At 56.7% G+C, this 12,057-nt stretch overlaps 1 protein-coding gene across 1 annotated transcript in view; it reads left to right on the top strand.

Moving 5' to 3' along the window:
• Positions 1-12,057, top strand: part of DNAH1 (dynein axonemal heavy chain 1) — a gene marked incomplete at both ends in the record, with an annotated part of 80,128 nt that overhangs the window by 63,788 nt on the left and 4,283 nt on the right. Inside the window, 19 exons of the mRNA XM_080675518.1 lie at positions 118-253; positions 1,160-1,368; positions 1,585-1,756; positions 2,738-2,929; positions 3,313-3,423; positions 4,263-4,448; positions 4,849-5,040; positions 6,190-6,357; positions 6,448-6,639; positions 6,834-6,965; positions 7,473-7,598; positions 8,234-8,353; positions 8,477-8,626; positions 8,734-8,894; positions 9,785-10,010; positions 10,183-10,378; positions 10,703-10,854; positions 11,277-11,473; positions 11,695-11,843. Coding sequence (XP_080531644.1) covers positions 118-253; positions 1,160-1,368; positions 1,585-1,756; positions 2,738-2,929; positions 3,313-3,423; positions 4,263-4,448; positions 4,849-5,040; positions 6,190-6,357; positions 6,448-6,639; positions 6,834-6,965; positions 7,473-7,598; positions 8,234-8,353; positions 8,477-8,626; positions 8,734-8,894; positions 9,785-10,010; positions 10,183-10,378; positions 10,703-10,854; positions 11,277-11,473; positions 11,695-11,843 — 3,167 coding nt within the window. The remainder of the gene's footprint in view (positions 1-117; positions 254-1,159; positions 1,369-1,584; positions 1,757-2,737; positions 2,930-3,312; positions 3,424-4,262; positions 4,449-4,848; positions 5,041-6,189; positions 6,358-6,447; positions 6,640-6,833; positions 6,966-7,472; positions 7,599-8,233; positions 8,354-8,476; positions 8,627-8,733; positions 8,895-9,784; positions 10,011-10,182; positions 10,379-10,702; positions 10,855-11,276; positions 11,474-11,694; positions 11,844-12,057) is intronic.

Genomic DNA, 12,057 nt, shown 5'->3' with positions numbered 1-12,057 from the left:
CAAGAGAGCAGGTCAGGGCCTAGAGTCTGCAGATATGCTCAGGGTGGGGGTGAGCACCTACTAGCACCTCAGCACTTGGTCCCAAGCTTTGTCATCCCTCTCTCAACTCATCTCCAGGGCCGAGTATGAGTGCTTCCAGATTGAGCTATCCAAGAGCTATGGCATGGCTGAGTGGCGTGAAGATGTCAAAAAGGTCTTGTTAAAGGCTGGCATGCAAAACCTGCCCATCACCTTTCTGTTCTCGGACACCCAGGTACCACCACCATGGGCAGTGGTCAGGGTTCAGGGTGGGTGGATATAACCCCATCCATTCTGGTATCCTGGAAGGTGGTCTCAGTCCTTCATGCCCAGGGCACTGCCAATGGGGTGGGTCTTAGGAGGGACGGTCGGGACCAGGGGGATCCACAGCTGAGTGGGTCAGGCACATGGGGCATATATCGTTACTACTCCCCAACTGTAAAGAAGGCCCCTGGCACTATAGCTGATCACAAGCAGCACCCACTCACTGGCCAACAGCTTCCTGCCTCAAGGACCACCCAACTTGTGCCCAGAGTGCTGTGCCCATGGCTCCCCCTTGGGGACTGCTCCCTCTGGAGCTCCCTATGCGTGAGGCCTCTCCCCACAACTCTGAGAGGAGAGGTTGTTGCTATGGGGCCTCAAGACAAATAGAGCAGAGATTAAACCTGGCTGGTGGTCAGGGTTGGGCCGTGGCTAAATCCCTGGGATGTGCCCCACCCTGACAAGGACCCCTCTGCTCCTACTCCTGGACTCACAGAGTCAGCCAAGGGAGCATGCCCTCTGGCACTGGTGCTGGCCAGACGCTGACCATATGAGTTGGGTCAGGACCCATTTCTGCCTGTGGCCAGGTTTCTTCCTGTGAGAAAACTGAGACATGGAGAGGCAGAAAAAACGAACAGGAAGACGCCACAGCTCCCACCCAGAACCCAGGGCTTTCCGCAGCACAGTGGTGGTGCTGTAGGGCAGGCCTGGATGCAAGCCCCACACCACGACTTGTGAGGTCACTTATGTGACCCTGGGCTTCTCTGAGACCCGGTGGCAGGAGGGGCTGTTGTGAAGGTCCAGTGAGACAATGGTTGTGGAGTCCAACACCCGGGAGCCATCTTCAAGGCTCAGCTCCCTCACCCCCATCCATCCCCAGATCAAGAACGAGTCCTTCCTGGAGGACATCAACAACGTCCTGAACTCAGGGGACATTCCCAACCTCTACACCCTGGATGAGCAGGACCAGATTCTCAACACCATGCGGCCCTACATCCAGGAGCATGGCCTTCAGCCCACCAAGGCCAACCTCATGGCTGCCTATACTGGGCGTGTGCGCAGCAACATCCACATGGTGCTGTGTATGAGGTACAGGCAGCCATCATGGCCACAACAGGGCTGGGTGGGGTGCACTTGGCCAGCCCTGAGAAATGGCCTGGGCCTTGCCACCATACCATTGGGTCTGGGCTGTGTCTGTTGCCTCCCGGCTGCCATGCCACTGGGCTATGGAAGGGCCCTGGGTCCTGGGCTCCTGGGGGTGTAAGTTGGTGTCTCGGGGCCTCATTTGGACTCCTGGCCCTCTAGCCCCATCGGAGAGGTCTTCCGAGCTCGCCTGAGGCAGTTCCCGTCCTTAGTCAACTGCTGTACCATCGACTGGTTTAACGAGTGGCCGGCAGAGGCCCTGCAGTCTGTAGCCACCATATATCTGAATGAGATCCCAGAACTGGAAGCCACCTCTGAAGTAATTGAAGGACTGGTAAGTGTCTTGATTAGAAACAAGCTATCAGGGGGAAATGTTTAGGTTTGGGCTTGGGGTCACCGAGGCCTGGGTGAGAGTCCTAGGCCCACCACTAATGGTAAGCCTTTAAGTAAACAGCTTTATCTGTCTAAGCCTCAGTTTCCTTATCTGTATAATGGGAGTGCCACAAGGTCATCACGGTGATGTAGAAGGTTGGGCACACAGTTACCATCTATCTTATTCCCTGAGGGCTTTGTGGCAGCTTTCTTCAAAGAACTCCCTGTCACAACCCAGAGACCACAGATGGAGTGGGTGGGGGAGAGGCTAGAATTGTCTGATCCAACCTGAGTGACAGTCACATGAAGGCCAAGAATTAGGGTGAACCCATTTCCCATTTCCCCTCAGTTGTGCTGAGGCCTTGGGCCCTCCCATACCTCAGATTCAGTCTAAGAGGGGACCTCACCTTAGGGCTCTTAAAGAGAGGCAGGTCATGGGGGCTGTGACTGGGCCAAGAGCTGGGAGATAAGATGCCTAAGTCCACATTCAAAGTCAGCTCTGCTCTGACAGCCCCTTAACTTCTCTGGGTCATGGATTTTTTAAAAAAAATGTCTTTATTGATTTCAGAGAGGAAGGGAGAAGGAAAGATAGAAACATCAATAATGAGAGAGAATCTCTGATTGGCTGCCTCCTACACAACCCCTACTGGGGATCGAGCCTGCAACCCTGGCATGTGTCCTGACCGGGAATGGACCCCTACCTCCTGGTTCCTGGGTTGATGCTCAACCACTGAGCAACACTGGACAGGCTGGGTCATGGGTTTTTTATCTGCAGGATAGGTGAGGTTGTGAGGTCATAGGAGAGAGTGAGTATGAGGGGCATCGAGATTCCTGCACCTGCTCTCTTCTCAGGACCAGGCTATAGTGGCTTCCAGGGCACCCTGGTACCCTCTCTTTGCTGGGGGCTCTACAAGGCCGTCATCAGTGGTCTCCCACCCCACAGATTCAGGTTTGCGTGTATATCCACCAGTCAGTGACCAAGAAGTGTGTTGAGTACCTGGCCGAGTTGGCCCGACACAACTATGTGACCCCCAAGAGCTACCTGGAGCTGCTCAATATTTTCTCCATCCTCATTGGGCAGAAGAAACAGGAGCTTAAAACCGCCAAGAACCGCATGAAGAGTGGCCTGGACAAGGTGAGCTGGGGTGGAGCGTGTGAACCACGGCCAGCTGCACGTGGTTCTGCCCCCTCAGCCTTAGCCCTGATCCAGGCAGCCCAGCCTAGCCTTTCGGTTGGCAGCCGCAGTGTTTAAATGGGTGGCTTCCTTCTTTATCAAAAGAGCAAAAGCTGCCAGTCCAAAGGCAAGGCCAAAGCAGATTTCTCCAGATTCTCAGGGGACTGCTCCCTTCCTCTGGGGTCCACTGGGCAACCTCGGGGCCACTGAAGCTGCCGGCCACATCCTCTCATTAGTGAGGACAGCCCTGCAGAGCCCTCCTTCCAGCCCCCTCCAGGTCAGGCTCTCTCTCTCTGGTCCCCCGTCACACCTGATTTTTTTTCCTTTGTGCCCTCCAACCCCAGCTCCTGCGAACTTCGGAGGATGTGGCCAAGATGCAGGAGGAGCTGGAGATTATGCGCCCCCTGCTGGAAGAGGCTGCCAAGGACACCTTGCTCACCATGGAGCAGATCAAGGTGGGGGGTGTTCCCGGCCAATCCCTGTCGTCTGACCTCTGCAGGTTGCTTAGCCTGTCTGTACCATCTCCTTATTCAGTGGTCAATTGTTTACACAACAAATGCTTGGTCAGAGCCTATTCTATGTCAAGCACTGCACCAGGCAGGGGATATGGTGAAGAGAAAGACAAACACTGGGCAGGGCGGGGTGGGATTGAGGGGGGTGGAGAGGGTCAATAGGGGAAAAGGGGGGGGGCATCTATAATACTTTCAACAATAAAGATACATTTTAAAAAATAAAATAAATTTTTAAAAAAGAGCAAGACAAATCCAAACCCTAATAATAACAAAATGGCTAAATGGCAGGGCCAGCACAGGCAGCCATGCAGAACCTGCCCAGTCTCTCTGGGAGGTGTCTGAGCCCCACCCCCTGTAGACATCGCAGATTTGCACAGCCACTATGACAGCTTTCTGGCAGAAGTAGTCCTGCTCTACAAGTCAGTGTATTGAAACTTTTCCCAGCAGATGGAGAGACAGGGAGCAGTGGGAGGAGCGCCTTCTCTGTCTTACATGGAGGTGCCCTGTGGGCTTAGGGGCCCCTGCCCATAGGGCTGTTATGCTCAATTCTGTAAAGCCAGAGCCCCAGGCCAGGCCACAGTGAGCACTCAGGATTAGAAAGGGCTCTTAGCATTCCAGATCTCCAAGGCCTGTCAAAGTTAAGAGGGTCCTCGGAGGATGGGGCAGCCCAACCCTCATTTCCTTCCACCTGAGGAGACTGAGAGGCAAAGAGGAGAAAGGGGAGAGCACACCTATCCCTGCCACTGGCCACCAGCTGGGCCCTCCCTGCCTCTGGTCCCCAGGTGGACACGGCCATTGCCGAGGAGACCCGGAAGTCAGTGCAAGCAGAGGAGATCAAGGCCAATGAGAAGGCCCAGAAGGCACAAGCGATTGCCGATGATGCCCAGAAGGATCTGGATGAGGCACTGCCTGCCCTGGACGCAGCCCTGGCCAGCCTGCGCAACCTCAACAAAAATGACGTGACTGAGGTGGGTGGGCAGGCATCTCTCAGACCTCCCCCTGGCATTTCTTCCTGGTGCCTCTTGGGTCCTGGTGTCCAGGCCCTCCCTCTACACATCCCTTGGAGGTCATGTGCCGAGAGGTGATGGTAGAACTAGAGCTTGAACCCAGCTACCTACCCTTACCTCCTTGTACCAGCCCCAGGGCCCTGGGAGGGCTTTGGGCCCTGAAAAGTGAGTACTGTGGCCAGGCCTGGGTACATGGAGAAGCAGTGGACTGAGGCCAACCTCGAGGGCTCCAGGCATGCCCTTTGTCTGTGGTGGTAGAGATTTGGTTGGTGGGGCCCACCCTGCCTGGCAGCTATCCCTACCCAGGGATACCTACTCAGGAATGGATTTCCCCCTTCTCTACGCTTGGCTGGGCCCACAGGTGCGTACCATGCAACGACCTCCCCCAGGCGTGAAGCTGGTCATAGAAGCTGTGTGTATCCTAAAGGGCATCAAGCCCAAGAAGGTTCCTGGAGAGAAGCCTGGCTCCAAGGTGGATGACTACTGGGAGCCCGGCAAGGGGCTGCTGCAGGACCCCGGCCGCTTCCTGGAGAGCCTCTTCAAGTTTGACAAGGTGAGCACGCCAGGCACCTGGCAGCCAGTGAGTGAGGGCTACCCAGCTGGGCAGTGAAGTGGGGAGAGAAGCCTGCCCCACCACAGTACTGGAGTCTGTCCTGTCTCCCTCTGCCTGCATACATACAGCCTTATGGCCACAGAGCTGACAGAAACCAGATCTTGGCCTGGAGGAACTCTTCACCAACAGACGGGTATGGAGGACATCAGGACCCGGGCAGTCTCCTATGCCCATAGACATCACCCTCAGTTACTCCCAGCCTGGAGATTCTTGTGACCTTTCCTCCCTGCGGCCCCCATGGCCTTGGCCTAGACATTCACCATCTGCTTGATCATTGTCTCGGCCTCAGCCTCAGCACCTGAGATTAAGCTTCGCCTGTTTGGCTTTGGGTTTCTCTCCTTGTCCGTCTGGGGCTTTCCTTGTCCATGGGCATATGCATTCTTGGGAGCTGCTCCTGGAGGGCCCTCTTCAGCCCAGAAATTGGCTAGGGGGCAACTGTCTGTCTCATGTGGGCCACCCAACACCAACACCAGGTGTTGGGGTTGGGGCCCCAGGCACTTACTGGGGTGCACTGGAAGGCAGTGGGACCCCCTGTGAGCTTCCCCATCTCTCCTCCTCTAATTCCATCAGACTAGAAACCAGAGGCCCCACAGGCCTCATTAAGCCCAAATCAGGAGTGCTCAGGGCCAGTGCTCAGGCTCCTGGGTCCCAGGCTCTGAGCTCTGGGAGCTCACGAACAATGCATCTTCCTGGGCCCGTCCTGCACTACAGGGTTGGAGTCTCTGGGGGTGGGACAAGAGCACCAGGGTGTGGTGACCTCTTGTGGCAGGGATTATTATCCTTGAACATGACTTGTCTCCACATCTACAAGGAAGCAGCCCTAGGTGAGTTTTAAATGGGGCCTGTGTATTATCAGATCTTAAGGCTGCATCATTTCTCAAATCTCTAATTGTGTTATCTGAAATCCTGTAACACGGAAGTTCCTCTTCTGGCCAGTTTTTTGGATCATTTTTACCCCCGCAAAAGACACCTGTACTGAGGCCTGCACAGAGCGGGGGCACAGAAGCAGGATCAGGGTATCCTTTAGCAGCCCACTACCCCGTCCTCCCTGGGAAGTAGCCCTCTGAGGCACATGGTTTCCATGTCCAGGACAACATTTCAGAGGCAGTGATCAAAGCCATCCAGCCATACATAGACAATGAAGAGTTCCAGCCCGCCGCCATCGCCAAGGTGTCCAAGGCCTGCACCTCCATCTGCCAGTGGGTGCGCGCCATGCACAAGTACCACTTCGTGGCCAAGGCTGTGGAGCCCAAGCGGGTGAGGGCTAGGTATAGCTGGGGGGCAGGGGAGAGGGGTGAAGGCTCCCCAGGGCACTCAACAAGCTATCCCTGTGCCCTGTGCCCGCAGCAAGCCCTGCGGGAGGCCCAGGATGACCTGGAAGTGACACAGAAGATCTTGGATGAGGCAAAGCAGCACCTGCAGGAGGTGGAGGACGGCATCGCCACGATGCAGGCCAGGTACCGAGAATGTGTCGCCAAGAAGGAGGAGCTGGAGCTGAAGTGTGAGCAGTGTGAGCAGCGGCTGGGCCGAGCTGACAAGGTGCACACACCCCTCTGCAGAAGGCCTGTAGACATGGCTTGTCCTGTACAGGGGCTAGAAGGGTCTGGGTGGTGGTGGGGTCCTAGGGTGGCTGTCTGCAACTCCTCCCCGGCAGCCGGGGGATGCTCTGGGCAGGGACACCCAGGCCCCTGGCCTAGCCTCCCAGAGCCCACCCCATGGGGCTCCCTCTGCAGCTCATTGGCGGTCTGTCGGATGAGAAAGTGCGTTGGCAGGAGACAGTGGAGAACCTGGAGAACATGCTTGACAACATCTCTGGAGACGTGCTGGTGGCTGCTGGCTTTGTGGCCTACCTGGGCCCCTTCACAGTAAGGAGCCCCCAACCCTGCCTGGGCAGCTCACCTCCCAAAGAGGCCCCACCTTAAGGCCTCACCTCCCTGAGGGGCATCCTGTGGGCAGCTCTTTCCTCACTCACTCATTCAACAAGCACTTATCAGGCGCCCTGTCTGAGCCAGGTGCTGTTCCAGGCACTGAGGATATAGCAGTGCATGAAACAGCCAGAAAACCCACCCTGGTGGGGCTGGCCTTCCGGTGGGAAAGGTGAGCTTGCACTTCCGGGCTTGCTGTGTGCATGTCATTCAGTCCTCACAGAAGCCCTGACAGTGGGCATTGTTATGATTACCCCTGATTCACAAATGTGGGGCTGAGGTTTATGGAGGCCAAGGAATTCACCCGAAGTGTAACTAGAGTGCAGGTGTCGGCTCCATGTCTGAGCTCTGATCTCTGTATAACTGCCAAGTGCTGGGATGTGGAGGAAGGTGGGAGGGTGTCACAGGTGTCGTGTTGGGGTGGATCTGAGTCTGGCATCTCCCCAGGGCCAGTACCGCACAGTGCTCTATGACCAGTGGGTCAAGCAGCTCGTGGCCCAAAATGTCCCACACACCTCCGAGCCTACGCTCATCGGGACACTGGGGAACCCCGTGAAGATCCGCTCGTGGCAGGTACCCACCGGGGGGGTTAGAGCGACTGGGCTGGGCCTGTGGTGTGGTACAAGCTGGGCCAGGAACCTCCTGCCTCTCTCACCCTCTTTCCTTCATCTGCTCAGAGATGCCACCCCTGAACCCACCCAGGCCCAGCAAGAAAGAGGGTGGTAGGTAGGAGAGGAGAAAGCTGAGAGCAGTATGGCTCAGATGCTAGCTAACTGTGGGCAGAGAATTCAAGGAGTGCTTGAAAAGTGGGGGTGAAGCTGGGGGAGCAGTGTCTGGAGGGAGGGTTAAGAAAAGTTCCTAAAAGAAATCGTGTCTCAGCTAGACCCTAAGGATAGGTAGGGTTGGCAGGTGAGGGCTGGAAGAAAACCAAGAGGAAGTAGGTAGAGGTCAAAGGTGGATGGGCTGATGTGCTGCAGGCTCTGTGGCAATGGTCTAACGGAGTGAGAGCTCAGTAGGCAAAAGGACAGAGAAGCCCAGTGAAGGAGGGTGTTGGGACTCAGCCTAGGAGCACACTGTCACCTGCCCTCACCTCCAAGAGGGCACAATAAGGAGAGGACAGGCATAGCCAAGCATGAGGTTGGGAGTAGCTGATGCCCCAGCTGTTCACATGAGAGCCCCGGCCCACTATGGCGCCTGGTGCCCCACAGATCGCTGGCCTCCCCAATGACACGCTATCAGTGGAGAACGGGGTCATCAACCAGTTCTCCCAGCGCTGGACCCACTTCATTGACCCTCAGGGCCAGGCCAACAAATGGATCAAGAACATGGTAAGTCTACCTGCCAGGTGCCGCCACCACCCCTCCCACCAGGCTTAGCAGGCACAAGAGGAGTAGCTGAGCCTCAGGGTGGCTCTCAGCCCCCACAACCCCTCCCTGTCCCCACTCCCACAGGAGAAGGAAAGTGGGCTGGATGTGTTCAAGCTGAGTGACCGCGACTTCCTACGCAGCATGGAGAATGCCATCCGCTTTGGCAAGCCCTGCCTTCTGGAGAATGTGGGCGAGGAGCTGGACCCCGCTCTGGAGCCCGTGCTGCTCAAGCAGGTAAACCTGCAGCGTGGGTGGGTGGGAGTGGACTGACAGCCTCCCTCCCCTGCCACACTTGGCGAAGCCCGGGCCACAGACAGCTCTGCCCATCCTGCCCACCACAGACATACAAGCAGCAGGGTAACACAGTGCTGAAGCTAGGGGACACAGTGATCCCCTACCACGAGGACTTCAGGATGTACATCACCACCAAGCTGCCCAACCCACACTACACACCCGAGGTCGCCACCAAACTCACCCTCATCAATTTCACCCTGTCGCCCAGGTAAGCCACCAGCCCCCAGGCTCCCAAGTATCAGCTACACCTCGGCCTATCCAGCTGCCCCTCTCCTACCCTCAGGTCAGGAGTTATTGGGTCTTTCCTCCACTCAGAGGCTCTGTCAGCTTCCTCCAGGCCTTTCTAGCCCTTCTACCAAATAGTATTTGCACTATTTCCACCTAAAACCCCCACCCCCAACTCATCCTGATCCCTGGTCAAAACCCTACCCCCAGCCTCCCTCAAGAGCTCTTGTCTCTTCCCCTGCAGCTCAGCTCTTTGCAGGCCCTTATGCACTCACCGCCCAAGCTGTCCTGGAGCCCTGGGTCAGGCACGCTCGTGGTCCCTGCACCCATCCCCGATCCTGCCCTGGCTGCTATGAGCCAGGCACTAGGGCCTTCATTGACCACCCATAGACCCCGAGGCATAGTGGCCACTGTGAACCTCTCCACAGAACAGGGGGTGGAAACGCCCTTAAGGCCTGTCCCTCCCAGTCACCTTCAGCCCCTTCTTGCTGAGAGGGAGTTTTTTCAGAGACCCCAGCAACTCACATATCCAACTGCCTGGCCCCTGCTGGGTTCCAGACTGCCACCCAAGGTCTCTGAGAACTGATCACTTTAAAAACAGTCTCGGTTCAAACAATTAAAAATAATAATAATAATAATAATAATAATAATAATAATAATATTAAATTAAATTAAAAATAATAATAAAAAATAATAATAAAATAAAAAATAAATAAAAACAGTCTCAGCATTATATCTGCAGCCTGAGACAGGTTAGGCCTCCCAGGCTGACACCAGCAGGGACTCTGCTCTTGGAGCCCAGGAGCACAGATAGATAGGGGGCTGCCTCAGGGCCACCAGGTATTAAGACAGGGTGTTCCCCGCCCCTGGCAGTGGCCTAGAGGACCAGTTGCTAGGCCAGGTAGTGGCTGAGGAGCGGCCTGACCTGGAGGAAGCCAAGAACCAGCTGATTGTCAGTAATGCCAAGATGCGCCAGGAGCTGAAGGACATAGAAGACCAGATCCTGTACCGGCTCAGCTCCTCCGAGGGTAACCCAGTGGATGACATGGAGCTCATCAAGGTGCTGGAGGCTTCCAAAATGAAGGCTGCGGAGATCCAGGTCGGCCACTGCCTGCCCACCCTGCCTACTTCTCCCCACCCTGCCTGCCTCTCCCCACCCTGCCTGCCTCTCCCCACCTGCCCCAGGCTGGGCCCCTGTCCCCACCCATCTCTACCTGCTGCTCTTCGCCAGCCTACCTGGATCTGACCAGGCTCCTCCACTGCACCCCCAGGCCAAGGTCAGGATTGCAGAGCAGACAGAAAAGGACATTGACCTCACGCGCATGGAATACATACCTGTGGCCGTCCGCACCCAGATCCTATTCTTCTGTGTGTCTGACCTGGCCAACGTGGACCCCATGTACCAGTACTCCCTCGAGTGGTTTCTCAGCATCTTCCTCTCAGGAATCGCCAACTCAGAGAGGGCAGGTAGCCCTGGCACACATGCACATGTGGACACAAACGCCAGGCTCCCACCCTGGCACAGATGGGACGCGTGAACACATTTCCACAGTGGGCACATACACAAACTCACACCCGTAGTCACTTGCACATGCTGTCATCTCAGACACACTTGACATACGAACACAGCCCCCTCCCTTCCCTCCTCAGAGCCCTTTTGCTGGGAACTCCAAATGCCCCCAGGGGAGGCTCCGACTGCCCTGTGGCTCCTGGGAGACTGGCTGGGCTGGACCTCAGGCTCTTGCTTCCCTCCCCTCTCCCCGTGTGCTGCATCACCTCTCTACCCTGCAGACAACCTGAAGAAGCGCATCGCCAACATCAATCGCTACCTGACCTACAGCCTCTACAGCAATGTCTGCCGCAGCCTTTTTGAGAAGCACAAGCTGATGTTCGCCTTCCTGCTGTGTGCCCGCATCATGATGAATGCAGACAAGATCAACCAGGTGCATGAGTAGAGAGGCAGCCTGGTGGGCCAGTGGGCCAGGACAGTCTGAGCAGTTGCCCTGTCGTAGGGCCTGGGAGAACAGGGTGGAAGGAAAGGCCAGGCATGGAGGCACAGCAAGAGCAAAAGGGCAGAGGGGCAGAAGCACGGTTCCTTGCTTAAAAACAGCCAGAGACCCTGGGTTAGTTGTGGCCCAAAAGTCCTGTGAGCAGGTCTCTCAGAGCCATGAGTGTGCTGGTGGGCACAGAGGCAGGCCTGGGCCTCCCAGCTCATGTCCTCAGGAGCCCCAGGCATTTCGTGATGTGTTTGGAAAGCACAGCCAAGTTAGTGAGAGTGACAGCCACCACTGCTCAACCCTCTGTGTCCTGGGTGGGCTCACGGGTATACAGGGCCTGGCACTAGCCTCCCTCTGTCCCCTGCCAGAGCGAGTGGCGCTACCTCCTGTCTGGGGGTTCCATCCAGGCCACAACTGAGAACCCTGCAGTGGACTGGCTGTCAGACCGGGCCTGGCGAGACATCCTGGCACTCTCGAACCTGCAAGCCTTCTCCTCCTTCGCCACTGACTTCGTGGAATACCTCTCAGAATTCCGGGCTATCTTCGACAGCCCTGAGCCCCACCGGTGAGCTGGGCCCCAAAGCATGGCAGGGTGGGCACATTGAGGGGGTGAGACCCCAGAGACAGGAGCAATCCAAGGTTGCTCTGTGGCTATGGCCACATCTCTTCCACGCCCCTGGCCACATATCCCCAGACACCCCACTCTCCTCTGTCAACCAGCCAGCAGAGTCTCTGTGGCCAGTGCCCTCCCACAGGTCATTCAGGGGGACATGGGCACTATTGCAGGGAGCCATTGCCTGGCACCTGGGACAAGTACCTGGACCAGTTCCAGAAGCTGCTGGTCCTGCGCTGCCTGCGTGGAGACAAGGTTACCAACGCCATGCAGGACTTTGTGGCCGCCAACCTGGAGCCACGCTTCATTGAACCTCAGGCAAGTACCACTAGCTAACCCCCACCTGGGGTGCCAGGGGCCTGGCTGCACCTGCACAGGCCAGTTTGCAGCCTTGGTCAGTCAGAATTCCTAAGCCTACCCCTCCAGGCCCCACTCATAAGGCCCCCTGGGAACTCTCTGGAAGCCCCAAGATTGCCCTCCCTTGCCAGGGTCCCTGTGCCTCCTTAGCCCCAGCATCTTTCCCTGCCCTGCAGACA

Source organism: Plecotus auritus, assembly GCF_963455305.1.
Source record: "Plecotus auritus genome assembly, chromosome: 6".
NCBI lineage: Eukaryota > Metazoa > Chordata > Mammalia > Chiroptera > Vespertilionidae > Plecotus > Plecotus auritus.
This window is presented reverse-complemented; position numbering and strand designations above follow the sequence as displayed.